The sequence below is a fragment of the Protopterus annectens genome, chromosome 9.part0 (assembly GCF_019279795.1).
Source record: "Protopterus annectens isolate FY-2018-M chromosome 9.part0, PAN1.0, whole genome shotgun sequence".
In the NCBI taxonomy this organism is placed as follows: Eukaryota; Metazoa; Chordata; order Ceratodontiformes; family Protopteridae; genus Protopterus; species Protopterus annectens.
In genome coordinates, this window is record NC_056743.1 from 1,938,742,170 (window position 1) to 1,938,760,548 (window position 18,379).

The following is an 18,379-nucleotide window of genomic DNA, read 5'->3' on the forward strand; positions in this document are numbered from 1 at the left end:
AAGGAATACCTGGTTAAGATCTTGCATGGGCCTTCTCCTTATCCTGCAAGGTCTTGAAAAGCTCAGCTGCTGCGGAGCAAAAAAGATGTTAATGTTCACAGAAGAGTGCAACAACTTAGCCTTAACGTCTTCAAGAAGAGACAAACCATAACCAGAAGTACCTCCTCATAACCGACCCTGAAGTATCCACTCTACAGGAGGCATCTGGAGCATCGTAACTACTTTTTATACAGGAAGCAGAGCTCAAAAGAGAAACAGCAGAAGATATATCTTCTAAATCGGGCAAATTCGAAAGAACATCCACAAGTTGAAAAAGAAGGGCCACAACATATCTAGTCACATTGGCCTGGATAGCTTATAGTTTTGAAGGCTGATGTAGCAGAGGTGTACACTTTTTTTCCCATACACATCCATAGCATTACTGTCCTTGTCAGACGGAAAAAATTTGGAAGAGTATTTCTGTGTCGATTGCTGTCGCTTCAAGACTGACGTCAGGTCGTCAGTAGTATAAAGTAAGGCAGCCAATGCCATTACATCAGTTTTTCTTGCCATATCCTGTCAGGAGCCCCCAAGTAGGAGTCCGGTTCTGGTGGAAGAATGCCATCAGTAGAAAGTAAATACCAATATATCCCTTGTAAGGAAAGAGAAGAAAGGGGGATGGAGGGAGGGAAACCATGACTGCAACAGTGAATACATTCGAACATCTACATTTATGCTAAGTGTACACAACTGTACTATGTTCATGTTTCACTGTTGCAGTCATTACATTTGCGTCGATTCCCAAAGCTGAGTATATGGGTAGAGGCAGTCAAGGAAACTAGGGGCTGGCTAGGATGCCCTGCATGACTGCAGAGGCAAAACCTGCCTTGGAATTGGAGAAGAGAGGCAGGTGGCAATATTTGCTAAAAGTGTGAACAGATGTCCAGGTGGCAGCCTCCAGGATGTCCCTGGTGGGGACTCCTCTGAGGAAAGCTGCAGAGGTGGTGGCTGCTCTGGTGGACTGAGTCCTGACCCCTTGGGGGAGGCTTTCCATGTTGTTTGTAGCAGAAATGGATGCAGTGTGCTATCCACTTGGAAATAGTTTGTTTGGAGATGGCTTTGCCTTCTGCCCCATAGCAAAGCTAACCAGCAATTGATCAGACTTTCTGAAGGATTTAATCCTGTCTAGATAGAATCTGAGCCGTCTGTGCACATTTAGAGAGTGCAGGATCCTTTCCCCCTTGTTCTGGGGATTAGGAAAAAAGGTGGGCAAATGAATGGATTGGTTGAGAACCACACTGGACACACCTTGGGCATGAAGGATGGGGTAGTTCTGAGGGATACCCGGTCAGCATGGAAGATGATGAAGGGTTCCACAGCCATAAGTGCTTGCAGCTCGGGGGACTCTTCTGGCTGAAGTGATGGCAGAGGGAAAGCGGTCTTCCAGCAGAGAAATTTTAGCTCTGCAGAAGAAGCTGGTACAAAAGGGGGCAGGGTGAGCTTTTCCAGCACAAAGTTAAGGTCCCAAGCTGGGGTTGGTACTCTTCAGGGTGGCCTCAAGTTGCTAGCCCCTCTTAGGAACCGTTTGATCAAAGGGTGTGAGAAAAGGGGCTGCTCAGAGGGGAAATGAGCAGAGACAGCAGAGGCATGAATTTTACAGAGGAGAAAGAGGGGCCACTGTGTAGTAGGTCAGCTAAGTAATCCAGGATGAGAGGGAGGTCTGTGCCGTATTGGCTCCCTTAGCCTGGATCCAGGTGAAGAACCTTTTCCATTTGTCAGCATAAGACTTTCTACTGCTAGGGCGACTGGCCTCATGTATAACATCTAGAAACTGTTTACTGAGGTTGGTAGATTGATCCGGGGTTAGGGAATAAGCCAAGCTGCCAAACTGAGTCTCTGCAGTTGGGGATGCACGAGTTCCCCTTCCCTCTGGGTCAGGAGGTTTGGTATCTGAGGAAGACGGCAAGGTGGCAGTAGGGACAGGCTGTGCAGTAAGGGGTACCAGTGCTGGTGAGGCCAGTCTGGAGCTATACGAATTGTCCTTGGTTTTTCTTCCTTTATTCTGAGCAGTACCCTGGGGATGAGAGGTAGTGGAGGAAAGGCATAGACTGATAGATTGACCCAGGGGAAGGACAGGGCATTCACTTTCCAAGCCATGCAGTAATGCTCCCTGAGCTGATGGTTGGTGCAGGAGGCAAAGAGGTCGACCTTCAGGGTGCCCCATTTCTGAGTTATTAGGGTGAAGGTCCTTCTGTTGAGCTGCCACTCATGTGGGTTCAGAAGATTTCTGCTTAATTAGTCTGCCAGAGAATTGAGAGAATCTGGTAGGAATTGTGCTAACAGGTGCAGCTGCATGGCAGAGGTTGTGTGCCAAAGGGTCATGGCTAGCCTGCATAGAGGGTAGGAGTGAGTCCCTCCCTGCTTGTCGATATACCACATCACAGTGGTTTTGTCTCTTTTGATCAAGAGAGACCCTGGGGAGTGAAGGGGCTTGAAAGCTATCAAGGTGTGCTGGACAGCCATCATCTCTTTTTGGTTGATGTGCAGAGGGATTTGCTGCGGGCTCCATTGGCCTTGTATGCACCTACCGTCCAGGTATGCACCCCAAGCATAGTCTGATGCATCTGTGGTGAGGGTCTGGGTGGCGGGGGTGGTGAGAATGATAGTCTCTTGTTTTGGGATCATGCTGTAGCCCACCAAAGAAAATATTTTCTGAGACAAGGAATTATAGGTATAAGAGTCTCCAGGTCTTGACAGTGATGACACCAAAGGCTTTTTAGGTACCACTGATGTTTCCCCACATGCATTCTGGCATGTGGTATGAGTAGTATGCTAGATGTCATGAACCCCAGAGCTTGCAGGATCTTCCTTCCAGATAACTGTGGTCTGGTGGCTAGTTGAGAGAAGTAGGCTGTCAAGAAAATTTGTTTTTCTGGTGTAGGGAATGCCATCTGGGATGCTGTGTCCAGGCTTGCTCCCGGGAAGATCATCCTTTGGGTGGGCACCCGTTTGGATTTCTTTTTGATTGTGTACCCTAGGGAGGTTAGTATGGTCTTTACAAAGGCCAGGTGCTTGAACAGCTTTCATGGCTGCCTGCCTGAATGAGGCAGTCATCTAAGTATGGGTAAATCTGGCTATTCTTTTGTCAGCAAAAGGCAATGGCCGGAGCCAGAAATTTTGTGAAACTCTGGGAGCAGTAAGCCAAAGGGAAGTGCAGAAAACTGAAAGTGTTGACATCCTGCCCTGAAATGGAGATATTTCCTGCATGATTCTCTGATAGGAATGTGGAGGTAGGCCTCTTTTACATCTAGGTTAGCTAGTTAAGAGTCCTTGAAGAGCACGGGTAGCAGCTGCTGGAGGGTGAGTATTTTGAATTTTGGGATCACCAGGAAGATGTTTAGAATGGATAAATCGAAGATGGGGCACCAGGTGCCCTCTTTTCTGGGCACCAGAAAAAGTCTGGAGCAGAAACCTTGGCCTATCTGTTCTGTAGGAATGTGCTCTAATGCCCTCATAGAAAGCAGGGAAAGGATTTGCTTTTGAGCCTCTGGCCACTGGTTTGGAGGTAGCTCTGGGAACCCATATGGGGTAGGAAAGGTGTGGAAGGAAAATCTGCATCCATGAGACACTATGTTGAGAACCCAGTGGTCGTTGGTAATGGTGGCCCAGGTGCTTGTGTGAAAGGAGAGTTTTCCTCCTAGGGGTAAGTGAAGGTGGGCAGAGAGGGGGTGTGGGAGGTGAATCATTGTGAGTTCTTATCATAAGGGGGTGGCTTAGAACTCCCTGGTTTTGAAGTGGAGGTAGTCCACTGCTTAGATCTCTGCATTCCCTGCGGCTACTGTCTGAGGGGTCTGATACCCCGGGGACTGGGCTGGGCTGGACTGGCTTAGTGGGAACAGGAAAGGATCAGTGCTTGGTGGGACAATGCCGGCTGAACCTGGGTGTGGCTGGACCAGTAAGAAATCCTTAACTGTCTGCATTGATTTTGCTTTTTCTTCCATCTTTTTAAGACCTCTTCTGCCTTAGTGCCAAATAAATTGTCTTTGTTCAAGGGGGCATCCAACAATTTAGATCTGACATGGTCTGGCTGGGCCTGTTCCTTAAGCCATGCATGCCTTCTAATGACAGATCCAGTGACTGCTACCCTGCAAGAAGCTTCTAGGGGGTCAAAACCACAGTGCAAGGTGTGTTTAGTTACTTGACTTGCAGAATGCAATAACTCTTGTAACTCTTTAGATTCTGCACAAGCAGGAAAGGAAGACATGTTTTGTTTGAGGAGTTTCAGAGTATGTTGCTGAAATTTTAGCATACGGAACTGACAATTTAGTGCCCTGATAGCAAGAGTACCTGAGGTGTATACTTTTTTACCCCATTTGTCTAGTGCCCGGGAATCCCTATCTGAGGGGATGGGATTCTTAGCAAAAGTTGCTTTAATCCCTTTAGGCCCTTGAGAAATTACCTCAGTGTCAGCAGTAGGATTTTTTTTAAAAAAATCTGCGTAAGTCAGGGACTCTATAGCACCTGTCTGGTTTTCTGGGTGCAAGAGGGAGGGTGTCAGCAGTCAATCTGGATTCCAGGAAAACATCCTCTACAACATCCAGGACTGGGGGTGGCCAAGGGTCTGTGCTGCAGAACATATAAGAATTCCCTTAGTCTCTTTTTAGACTGAGAGTAATCTTGACTCTCCCACTGGAAATGCTCCCATAAGGTATGAAGGGTTTCCCGAACGGAAGAATCCTCTGGGGGTTGAGGCTGAAGGGATGGAATCCTCTGCATCAGAATCCTCATAAGTAGAGAGGGGTTGCATGTCTCCATATTCAGATGCATCAGAGTCATCTGACTCTTGTTCAGACAAAACTACAGGGGACAGATCTCTTTTCCTTTTGGAAGGGCTAGCTTGGCTTTCCCTGATCAGCATAAGATCTTCTGTCATTTTAAGCATTTGAGACTGAGGCAAGGAAGCAGGTGCCTGAGATTGGGTCATCGGTTTCTTGGGTGTGGTTCGTACCCTGGGCCCGAGAAACTCGGTCATTTTTGAAAGAACAGTAGTCGCGAAAGAAGACGTCAGTTTGTGTCGAGAATCGGTAGTACGAAGGACTTCCTCAGAAGCCAGTGCCTGCGCAGCTGCTCTGGACCTATCCAAGGTAGAGACAACTGCAGGAGCCTTAGTCGAAGAAGAGTTTTGCGGTATACGGGACTCCGCTCCAACTTCTATTTGGGAGATGAAACTCAGGTAGCAGCTGATCGGCACTTGTGCGAGCTGCTTCTGCTTCGGGCACCACGGCAAGAAAGACTGATGTAATGGCGTCGGCTATCTTATATTACTGACTACCTGACGTCAGTCCTGAAGTGACAGCAACCAACGCAGAAATACTAAGACTCTGGTATTCGGGCCGGCGAGGGTTACCCTGGCAGGGATAGCCCAAATGTGATGACTGCAACAGTGAAACATGAACATCTACACAAGGCCAAGGGGAATCAATTTGCAAAAGGTTGTAAAACATTTTCTGAATGTCAGAAATTTGGGAACAATCCCATTTAAAATGTTCATCATGTGGATGATAGTGTCCCCAAAAAATAAATCTTCAATGGGGGAATTGGGGAAAGGGAATCCTCTTCCTCAGGTCCCAGAGCTAAAGGGTAATGAATTTGAAAGGAGTAGGCCAAGGACTGCCCTCCAGAATCTAAGCCCACATTCTCCTCACAGGTATCGGAATAAGAATCAGAATTCCTAGGTCTTCTACAAGGAGGAGGAGGAGGAGAAAGGGATCAAGGAAGGAACAGACAGACCCCTGAGAGGGCTTCAAAGCCATAAGACCCTAGAAAAGACTAGGAGTGAAACCCTGCCACTCTTTGCTATAGGAACCATATGCCTGGTTTTCTGTTTCTTTTTCAAAGGATCACCATCAGCCCCCTTTTTCCCATTTTTCTACATGGGGTGGGGTATCGTGTTAACTGTCGCCAACTCTCTCGATTCTGTGCCACATTCCTGCCTTCAACACTCATGCCCGACTGTCACAGATCTTCTTTCACACAATCCATTCACTTCTTTGCTGGATGTCCTCGCTTCCTCTTACCTTCTGTCTGTCTCAAATCTTCCTCACCAGATTGTCTTCTGCTTTTCTACATGTGCCCAAACCACCGTAATCTGTTCTCTTTGATCTTTTCTGCAATTGGAGCTACTTTGGCTTCTGCTCTTATGTCCTCATTTCTTCGTCTGTCCCACGGTGTGCATCTTATCACCTTTCTCAGGCACTTCAATTCCATCACCTCTAACTTCAACTGTTCTGCCTTTACTGCCCTGGTTTCTGTACCATGCAGTAGTACTGGTCACACCACTGTCTTCTACACCTTACTTTTCAGCTTCTTTGGCATTCTTCTGTCATAGACTACACTTGATACTCTATGCCAGTTGGCTGCAGCCCCTCTGATTCTAGCTATGACTTCTTCATTCAGGCTACCCTTCTCCTCAAACACCCCTCCCAGATATTTGAAACTATTTACCTGTTCCACTATCTTCCCTATATCTCTGTTCTCAGCTTCTTCTGATTTCCCCAATTTGCTGCCATTACCACCATCTTACCTGTGTTTAGTTTCATCCCATGTGCCTTCAGATTTGCATTCCATGTTCCTATCCTTTGCTGAAGTTCTAGCTCAGAGTCTGCCTGTAATGCCACATTGTCTGCATACAGAAGTTTTGTTGATCTGTTCCCTCCTACCGGTTTGCTAATGTAGTCCATCACCAGTATGAACAGCAGTAAGCTCAGAGCTGAACCCTGGTGTGCACCCACACCCACTGGGAGCCCCTCTATGAGGCAGAACGTTATTCGCACTTGAGTCATTGGGTCCTTGTACATAGCCTGCACTACTTCTACCAATGTTTCTGGGATTTCAAACCACCGCAGTACTGCCCAGATCAGCTTTCTTGGGACCTTGCCATATGCTTTCTCCAAGTCTAGGAATGCCCAGTTGGACTCTCTCCTCATCTCTAGCTTCTTCTCAACTATCTGTCTCAATGCAGACATCGGGTCAATTGTGCTGCATCCTGATCTGAATCCAAACTGCTCATCTCCATCTTACATTCTACTACTACTCTGCGAAAACCATTTATCAATCACCCTCTCCAGAACTTTCATGCAATGTGACAGGAGTTTGATGCCTCTGTACTGCCCACAGTTGTGGATGTCCCCTTTGTTCTTGTACACTGGCACAAGTATGTTTAATCTCCAGTCATCTGGGATACGCCTTTCTCTCTATACTGCTATTAGTACCATCAGGAGCCATTTCTCCCCTATCTCACCCAGCATCTTTATCATATCTACTGTGACCTCATCTGAGCCTGCTGCTTTCCTGACTTAATCTTCCTTAGTGCTGTTCTTACTTCTTCTAGGGTGGGCTCCTCTTCTATCAACGTAGGCTGTTTCTGGGGCAGTACAGCTTCTATGGGGTTTTCTTCATTCAGAAGCTGCTGGAAATACTCCTTCCATCTGCCTTTGATGTCCTCTGGGCTGGTGAGCAGGTTGCTGCTGGCATCCCTTATGAAGGGTGCCTGACTATCTTTACATTTCTGTCTTTGCCTTGCAACCTGATATAGCTTCTTTGTGCCCCTTAATGATTCACTTTCCAGAAGTTGGTTGAGTGCCTCTGATGCCCTATTCTTTCCTATTGCAACTTCCTTCTTAGGTTCTTTGTTAGCCAACCAGTAGTCCTTCCTAGCCTGGCCAGTCTTTTCTGTCTCCCACTCCTCCTTTCATTTGATGACTTTCTGGACTTCTGCATTCCACCACCAGCTTCCCTTATGTACCTTACTTCCATACCTGTGGCTCGGCCACATAGCTTTTCTGTTTTTAGGTGCTGCCATTCTTCTTTAACTCCACCTATTACCTCCTCTTCTTGAGGTGCTAGAGCCCTGAGTAATTCCTTGAACTGTTGTACTTTCTCTCCAGTCATCTTCCAGGTCTTCAGTCTGGTCTCTGTTGATCTTATGGCCTTCTCTGACCACTGCTTGCAGCAGATTGTGGCAACTAGAGGTTTATGCTGTGGGCCAACCGTTTCACTGGGGATGACTTTGCAATCATGGATTCTGCCCCAGTGCCTTTTCCATACTAGGAGGAAGTCTACCAGAGGACTGTCTCTCTTTCTGAACCATGTGTTGGCTACTATCAAGCCATTTGCCAGAGAGACGTCTAGAATGGCTTCTCCTTCTTTATACCTGTTGCCCCACCCATGTGGACCCAGGCAGTCCTCGTATCCTGTTCTGTCTGTCCTGATAGGAGCATTCAAGTCACCCATTATCAACACCAATTCATATTGTCCTGCTTTATCTAGTAGGTCCTGCAACTGTTATCTAAATGCACTCTCTTCCTCACTATCACAACCCTGCCGTGATGCATAGGCTGAGATTATGAATACTGCCCTATCATTACACTGGTGTCTGACTGCCAAGAGTCTGTCATTAATTCTGATAATATCCCTTATTGCGTTCTGAAGCCTCTCTCTCTCCACAATTCCTACACTATTTCTAGCCTGCCCTCCACCTGAGTAGTAGACTCTGGATCCCAAGCCTTTGCTTTGCTGCACTGCCCTTTCATCTAGTCTCCTGGATACATAGGATGTCCAGCCTCCTCCATATCATCATGTCATCCACTTCCAAGCTGCATCCTGTCAATGAACCTACATTGAGCGTAGCAATTCTCAGTTCATGTTTGGCAAGTTGGTTGGTTTTACGTCCAGCTTTCGCTCAAAAGAGCTATCCCAGGTAACCCAGGCTGGGCAACTAGACACCAGCCAGCCAGTAGCTTATTGACCCAGTGCTGCTGGGCTTTATGGCAGGCACACACTGGCCAACAGGGGCACATATACGCCTCCCGTCATTAGCACGGGTCCCTGGCATTGGTCAGAGTAGGCCGGGTCCTCAACCTACATCACCATTAACTAGCCATGCCCATTTCCAGCGACATTAGTCAACATGACCGAATCACCTAGAGCTATATTCTACACTGAGTGGCTAGCCCTGTCACGGTGCAAAGTCTGTGATCAGTGTTCTCCTATCTTGTGAATACTGCGCACCACAGTAGATGTACAACTTTTACCCCTATAGGGCACCATGTAGAGTCTATGCTGCTGCCCACAGCTACACTCACTGGTGAATTAGAGATGGAAACACTCGGCATGTTTTTCAGACATGGGAGAAACTCCATGGAGACACAGGGAGAGCATGCAAAATCCAAACAGGTATTGGTCAAGGTCAGGATTGAACCTTGTACCTTTCGCATGGAAGGCGAAGACCTTAACCACTAAGCCATCTGGTCTCAGTTTCAAGGGAACATCAGCCCAAAAATCTTAGGGGTTTCAGACCCTTGCCTGACTTCTATATTGGAACCAGAGACTTCCTCCCTAAGCAGAATCTGTGGAATACCCTTAGGCTCCTCAAAAATAATTAGCCATAGTTTTCCCTCATTGTCTAAAGAAGACACAGGCAAAGCCTGAGCAGATGTGCATGTAAGCAGCCCCATACCAGCCTCTGACTGGGTTGTGATAGAGGTGGTTGTGGGTGGAACCAGACGGTCCACGGGTTCTTCATCCAATCTTATGGAAATGTCTGGAGAAGGGTGGAGAGCAGAAGAAACAGTACAACTTTCTGATTTCTTCTTAAGAGGCAAATAAACATCAGGGAGAATTCAGAAGCCATGGAACACTGAGAGCCAGAAGCTTCATTCACTGGTTTTCTAAACTGATACAAAGGGAAGACAGACTGCTGTGTAAAGTCTTTGACATGAAAGCCTGACGGATTTCACACAGAATATGGTCACAGGCAGCACCAAGACAAGAAAGGCACTTCGTGTGTCTACCCTTAAGAGGAATCTGGCACCCACACTCACATTTCCCCTTCTTGGTTCACAAGTAAAAGTTAATGCAAACTTAAGAAAAAAGGAAGGAAAACATTGCAATGGGGGTAATTATTTTTTGAAGGCTTGGTAGCTGTATCTACACGACGTACAAGCCAAAGTATAAAAATAGCTTTCAAACTGGCTGCAAAGAAATTTTGAAAATTAGGTGCCCATATAACATTTACGTAACTTACACCTTAGATGTAGGACATACATCACCTGGAAGGAGCTACGGCTTTGGTATGCTGCCAGGATGTTCAGCTAGCCTGAGGATCTACATTTAGTAAGGAATACTACAACAGTGATGAGGAGGGAATTCATTACCATTATACCACGTAGAGGGAAAGAAAAAATGTAACACACTTGGTACTGCATGTAGCAACCTTACACTTAGATGAAGGACATACTTTTGATGTATGTTGCCCAAAAGGAGCCAAGGCTTTGGTATGTTGGCCAGACATTCAGCTATCCTTAGCAAGATATCCCTTTAGCAAGGACTACTGCAACAATCATAAGGAAGTCATTACCTACAATGTAGAGGGAAACAAGACAAGCAACACACCTGGTACGGCATGCAGCATACCCGATGGCGAAAACGATTTGCAAAGTTAGTGAAAGAACTCATCAGCTAATGTAGTACCACAGAAAGTATTCAAACACTTTCCAGATTAACTGTTATGCCCTGTTTCTATCCACAGAAGTGCAGTGATTCATTTCAGAAGGGGGGCAGCACTACCCCCATCCCAAAAGGTAACAGCTGCTGTAGTTTCTCCAAAATGTACAGAGAGAAGCAGGTGGATCTTCTCTGAGCACCAAGACAGATTCGACTTTTACAGGTGGGGCAAGTGCTGAAAATCTACACCCACCTTAATATGTGTGCAACAATGGATGGCCCATACCAGTCGCCTGCCTTTTTTCCTGCAGTCTTTCCAAGTTCAACAAGCTGGTGAATGCCAAAAGGGGCCATGGGGTGATCTCCAAACCAAGAGATAATCCTGCGGTGCTGCTGCTCTTTTTCTGCAGTGTGGTGGTCTAAGGTTGCGGGACTGGAGCCGTGAATTCTCCGCAGCTCACCCGGGCCTCTGCTGCGATCTGTCTGTATCAAGGCCTGCTGTACACTTGATGAGCTCCAGCGGGAAGGTGATCTGGGTCGGAAAATATCAATGTCACTATCTGGTGTGAGTGGAGCATATGGCCAAATCCAACCTGCAAGAGACAAAAAAAAAACACATAAAAAGAAGGCCAAATAGTAAGTGCAAGAGAAACTAACTTCAACAACCTGGACAACACTCATCTGAAAGGGGGAGCTGTCTGTAGACCTTAAACATAACTTATACTTCATCAATTACTTTATGCTGTCTTCTACATTATGAATTAGGTTTTGATAAAGAACCTTAAAACCTGTTTAAAAATTACCTTCCTCAAAGGCTCATTCAGGTATACAGTGATACTCAACCCCTATCACTCTTGAAATTCTCTCACCTCTCCAGCGTTCCATTTATGCTCCTCAACATATGAATACCCTTCCCTCCAACTCTACCAGAGCTATACTGGAGCTTGTGTGTGGAAGGCTTCCATGTCCATGATTCAAAGAGATGCATTTCAGGGTAGGGGATGCTTATGCCACACAGAAACAATATGCTGGTGTGCAAAATGGATAAGGAAAACTAAGCAGGGGGCATAATGTGTGAGCAGGTACATAGCTGTGGCTCAGAGAGGTACACAAGAGGGAAATGTCCCCAAATGAAGTACAACACAGTTGAGAATACACACAACAAAGCAGAGCAAGGCAGTGGTCTCTGACCCCTTGCATGAATGAGGCGTAGGAGAATGCATACAACACCTACATTAGCAGTACAAGTAGGTGCCTGCTGTGGCAAGCCGCTGCTACATACTGCACAACAACAGTTCAATTTTAGCATCTTCAGGAAGACTGAGAAATGTAGCCAAGAAAATATTTTTATGACGGACTCAGAAAGGTTACTGCAGACATTATTAGCAGCATCATAAGAACACAAAGACATATTGTAATAAACAAGAAGTAGAACCAAGACAAAAATAAAGAATTCTTCACCTCAGAAGAGCGAAAGTCAACAGTTAACTTTTGTACTTTCTCAAAAGACAGAAGTAAAAACTTTCAATGTGAGCCTGGCAGTTTAAAATTCTGAAAGTTCAAGTGGCAGAAGAAATCTGCCAAATGCTAACGATGTTCCCCATGACAAAGAATGTGATTAGTATTCGCAGTTTATCTAGCAAGTAGGTCTGGGTAAAGAAATCACTGCAGATTCTGCTTTACGATTACAAAACAAGTATTTGAGAGTCTGAGGTACCTAAAACAATCAATAATACTTCTTACGGGCAGTAGGCTGACTGTCAGAGAAACAGCAAGCTGTCGGAAAAAACACTCCCCCAGACAAGATAAAGGAGGAGGTACAGCTGCAGGAAATGTAACAAAAAAAAATACATTTGCTGGGCAACAAGAGTATCATTCTGTTCATAATGGAAACCTTTTTTTCCGTTTTAGCTACGGTATCACAAAATATAAAACTTTTCTGGAGGGAAATCTGAAGCTACAATTTCCTTAAAATTAGAGGTTTCAGCTAGAGAAGAGAACCTTAAAGCACACGTTTCTCCCTCTAATCCATTCTCTTTTAACAAGAGAGAGAACTTTTCTTTTCTTACATGCAAGGGGAAACAGGCACAGTAAAAAAAAAGAAATCAGTTTCCTGGCAAATCCCAGCAAGTGTTCCCTGAAGTGTTCCCTGTCCATAAAATATATTTTGTTCCGGTTTGTTGCTACTTTTTGTGCTTCATTTTCCTGTGATTAATGCAGACACATTCTCCTGTGGTCTTGGGTTCCTTTCTGCACAAGGTGCAATCGCAACACCAGTCCCTTCCCACACAAATTATAAGAGCAGTTCTCCCTTGCCTTCAGAAGCAACCCTACACCCGCAGAGGACATATCTATCTCCTGATCCTTAGTATCTACATCAGTGGGACTGTGCGAAAACAGTGGTCAGAGAAACCAAAACGGTCACAGCAGAATCGCCCACTGGTGGCTGATGCAAAGGAGGAGCTTGGTCTGACACCCAAAGACTCCCTAACAACGTTTTTTCTTCTTGAGGATGACAGAAGGAAGAACTAAGGAGACCAGGAACTGTTCCATAGGTCCAAGTGAAAAAGAAGCCTCGACAGTTAGTGGAACCTGCAAGAGTTTGTAAACGCAGTTCCTGGTTACAAAAAACATAGCTCTGAGGTTTAATAAAATACATATATCACACACACACACACTTTATATATATTTCTAATCAAACAGTTCCAGCCAGCCACTAACACAAATTCTATACAAGAAACATAAAAATTAAAAGAAAATAAAAACAGAAACAAAACTTGCCACAAGCAATGAAAATACTTACCCCCCCCCCATTACATAATTACAATCCAAACAAAAACTAGTATTATTTATGCTTGGAAAGTAATTAAAGAAAAAAAAAAAGACTAGTTTTCCTCAGAAAAATAAAATACTGTAAGGTTTTGCCTAGCAAGGAACTTATCTGCCCAGTCTTGCCAGACTGATAAGATGGGTTGCAAACTGGCTCAAGGGCAGAACCCACAGGGTTAGAGTTGCTGGTGCCATGTCAGACTCCAAGCCGGTCACAAGCGGTGTCCCACAGGGCTCAGTCCTGGGCCCCCTCTTGTTCGGCATCTACTTTTCAGAAGTGCAAGCAAACATAGGAGGATTGTGGCTGACAAAGTTTGCAGATGACTGCAAACTGAGCGCCATAGTTGAAAATCCATCAGACACAGATATCCTTCAGAGAGGTCTCATAGAAATGGATAACTGGTGCCAGAGCCATGGCCTTAAGCTAAACGCCAAAAATGTATAGTCATACCCTTTGGTAAAAACAAGGTAACCCCAAGTTACCACATAGGTGGCAATCCATTAAGCACAGAAGAGGTTATCAGGGACCTGGGGACCCAAGTTGACAGTAACCTTTCTTTTGACACTCACATTGCCAAAGTGGTTAGGAGGACCTTCTACATTGCCCACCTGATTATGAAGGGATTCACATCCAGATCAAGGGAGGTCATTGTTCCCCTGTACTCTTCACTTATCAGACCAATGATTGAGTACAATGCCCCATTCTGAATGTATCTTACCCGACACCTGCAGCAATTGGAAAGACCCCAAAAGTTCCTCACCAAAAGGATAAAGGGGCTCAAAAATATGCCATATGCTGCCCGACTGAAGAAACTCCAGCTCAATTCAGTCGCATACCGTCTGCTCAGAGGTGACCTGTGCCTGACATACAAGGCCATGTCCAACCCGGAATTAATCGACATGCTCCACCTCAAAAAAATCCAAATCCACCAGAGCCACAAGAGCAAGATACTTAAACCTCAACACGGATATAAATAGGACGTGCTGGAGGGACAGATTCATCACCCAGAGACTCCCTATGCTGTGGAACAGAATCCCGGTCCATGTGAGACAGAGCACCTCGCTGGCTCTGTTCAAGAGGAATCTTGACCAGTGGATGGGAGATCGTAGGTTTACCCCGGGGATCATCTCTGTATCACTGCTGGACAGAGGCACGGCAAACTAATGGGTATAGTATTCTTCAACCTAAGGGGTGGTGAAAGCCACACAACTCTGGCTAGGCTTATAAATGCCCTAGGGCAGATAGCCTAGTATGAACCTATGAACCTATTTCCACAAAGCCTGTTGAAGGAGAGCACTTTGGTGGCTATGAAGCTGTGTGCTCTCCTAACTATTTTATATGAAGCTCTACTCAAGCTCCTGACAGTGCGTGGGAGGTGCTCTTAATGTTGGAAAAGCTGTCAGGTTGGCAGGGATACACTACCACATAACTTAGGCTACTACAATAGTGCTCTAATGTTGAACATCAGGTTTTATAAGAAACACAACTGTGAAAGAGAAAAAAAGCTGGAAGCTACAGTATAAAATACAGCAGAGATGACAGACCATGACAATACAGGGCATTCTTGCCTCACCTCTGCTTCCCACACCCAATCTTTGATGACTCATTATGACACCTTGAAGAAGTGGCTGTCCTGTTCACTGGTACAGGGGATGCAGTCGTCCTATTCAGCTGCTCTGCCAGGCTGCAACAAGCACAGGTTCCCAGCAGCCATTTCCTGAATAGGCTGTGCAGAAGGTATGCACTATCTTACCTTCCTCTGCACCATCGGCAGAAGATCTCCTTAGGATGACCACATCAACTACCACTGCCATGAACACTCAATAAAACAAAATGGCACACACAACTCTGCATTAAGTATACTTCTCAGTGATGCAATGTGCATATACGCATAGCCTGCCTCTTAGCGTGGGCATGCCAGTGGAGTGCAGCTGAACAGATATACCTTAAGTTGCTAATATGTTTCTGTGAAACATAGCAATTCAAAGACTTTGCAAAATCTAGAATCATTAGCATATAGAGTGCACATTAGCATTTACCTGCGACTTTTATAGCTTAGCTGCATTGTTAGAGGACAAAACATGCAGCAAGGAAGCAGCAGCAGTCGTGTTTAAGCAGCCTGAAGCACCATCTGGCCTTATACAAGGAGCGATTCCATAGAACAGAGCCTCCAGGAGGTATTCAATGTTCGACAGTAGTGTGGTAAGGCGGAGCCCCCTGCCTTCTTTAGTAGTGGGTGCCAACTCTACCCCTACACCTTACCTTCATAAAAACCTCCTCATAACACTGCCATTATTAAGAGGAATATGAGGATAGTGTTATGGGGGGGGGGGGTTAGTGTTAATATCAGGGAAGGAAATACTTTTCCTTTCTCAGTATTACTTCATCTGACATTTTTTAGTTTTAGGTATTGTGTGTGTTTTAAATTTTTTGCCCGTGTATTCAATTCAACATTTAAATTAGCTGGATCAATAAAATTATCTGTAAACACACACACATTTTATATATATATATATATATATATATATATATATATATATATATATATATATATATATCAATAAACATATATACACATATATATATATATATATATATATATATATTACACACACAGACTATGAAAATTTACATTAAAACCACCACAATTCCAGGTCATACTGGCAAAGTCTGTCCTTCATGGGGATACCTACATCAATTGCCCATGGTGGCACTATGGCTTCACCAACACACGATCTACAGGATGTGCAGCATGGAGCATTGCCACCCCTGTCAATAGGGGGATCCCTTGTGACTGACAGCAACACCTCTGTTACCCCTAGGCCTGTGTTGTCACAGCAGTTCACTGCATTGGATGTTTGTACAGCCACAGTATGGTATCCATACTAAGGGTTTCTGGCACCATCCAGTGTCACAGCCATTTCCCAGATGTGTGTGAAACTCTTGGGATCAAATCAACAAATGTGCACAGCTACAACCTGGGCACAAGTCTATAGATGCCCATGCCAACATGTAGATGTCTGGAAAAGTGACTGGCTTCGGACAGGATGTCATCCAAAAGTGTCAATGCCATTGGGAGGCAATGGACCCCAGAGAGAATGCCATGATAGGCCTCATAAGAGCTATGCTGAACATGGTGACATGTTCAACTCCATGAACAAAACAGCAAGTGCCACCATCAGTGCACTATTCTTGAGTGTGGTCTGTGGCTTGGGGCATATAGGTATCACAGATGGACACACGGGAAGTCATTACAGAGTGCAAAGTCTGCACTTGCAACAGCAAGAACATCTTAGTCTCCAACCCCACGTCAGCAGCAGGCATGATGCAGAAACAGGGGTTGGGTGTCAGTAAATTTACTCCTTACAGATCATGTTCTACCAATACTACCACCACCAGTGCCCCAGGGAGTCTCCAGTCTTACTACATCCAGCCATCACAGTGGCTCCTCCAACCAGTCCACAATGCCATGCGTTTATTATACTGCTACCTATGGACACATCTCCAATTCAGCTGACCAGTAATTCATCACTCCCCAGGTTATGTAGACTGCTACATGTCCTTCCGTCCCTAGATACCAATGACAACAGTTGTGACTCATCAGCCTTCTTGTGTGTGGTATAAATGAGCACTTCTGATGCAGTACGACTTAAATGTGAATAGCCTTTACATACCACTGCATACATTATTTTGTTCTGTATGACAATGCACTGCCATTTTGTACATGTCAGAGCCCACAGAGGTGGCGCAGATGGTGCTGCTTTACCTGTTCTGCTGTTTGCTGTGCACAATTCTTTGGGCTGCATGCAGTGTGAACACAGGCTGCTGTCCATAATCACTGATGTTGCTTGTGGATGCTGCACTGGAGGTTGCGACAGGGCCTGTTGTGGCAAGTGCAGTGGTACCCAGAGCTGATGGCTGGACTCCTCTAAGCAGTGAACGAGCAGCCTGATGCTGGGGACAACACAACCTCTGCGGATGTCAAGTGAGGAGGAGGAAAAAACACATGAGGCAGAAAGGGGGTGATGGAGATAAGAGGACTACCTGCAGAAAAAAAACTCTTACTCCCTGCACCCAGAAAGGGGAAGACAACTGGTCAGCAGATACAGGAGCTGGAGTGTGGGAGTATGTACTATAACACCTACAACTATGCCAAGTGTGACAACTGTACTACGTTCTTCATATCAATGTTGCAGAACTAATTTGTGGGAGGGCTCCCAAAGCTAAAAGTTGGGTATTTGGGTATCTGTATGACATTAGGGAATAAGGTTTTGCAGAATGGGAAAACAAAACCTGCTTTAGTCCTGGAGACACTGCCTAGGTTTACAGTGTTTTGTAAAGGTGTGCACTCAGTTCCCATGTGGCTGCTCTAGGATGGCTGGAGTTGGAACTCCTTTGAGAAAAGCAGTAGTAGATGCCTCATGTCTGGTGGAGTGGGCTTTAATATGGCTGGGTAAATCCTTTCCATACTGTGAATAACAGAATTTGATGCAATTAGTTATTCATTTAGAGAATGTTTGGAAAAATGCTTGGCTTGTTTACCCTCTATGAAAGCCACCAGAAATCGATCTGCTCTATTAGGGCTTTTTGCCCTCTCTAGACAGTACCTGATCTGCCTGTGCACATCCAGGGAGTGGAGGACTTGCTCTACCTTGTTCTGTGGGCGTGGTTACAAGACTGGTACATGGACAGCCTGGCTTAAAGTAAGTTGTGATATCACCTTAGGCATAAAGGATGGGTTTGCCCTGAGGGTGATCCTATACCCTGGAAGACAGTGAAAGGTTCTTAACACATGAGGGATTGTAACTCAGAAACTCTCCTAGCTGATCATACAGCTATAAGAAAGGTGGTCTTCCTGGTTAGTATCTTTAGAGAGGCAGTGGCAGCCAGTTCAAAGGAGGGCAAGTTTAGTTTTTCTAAACACAATTTATATCCCATGCTGGAACAGGGTACCTTCTGGGTGGTCTCAGTTGAATCACCCCTTTTAGAAACAGTTTCATGTGGGGGTGCAAGAAGACAGGTGGAGCACTGAGCAGCAAACTGATTTTACAGATGCATGCACCTTAA

At 45.4% G+C, this 18,379-nt stretch overlaps 1 protein-coding gene across 1 annotated transcript in view; it reads right to left on the bottom strand.

Moving 5' to 3' along the window:
• Positions 1-18,379, bottom strand: part of ATG4D (autophagy related 4D cysteine peptidase) — a 444,330-nt gene that overhangs the window by 320,414 nt on the left and 105,537 nt on the right. Inside the window, exon 5 of the mRNA XM_044084746.1 lies at positions 10,736-11,075. Coding sequence (XP_043940681.1) covers positions 10,736-11,075 — 340 coding nt within the window. The remainder of the gene's footprint in view (positions 1-10,735; positions 11,076-18,379) is intronic.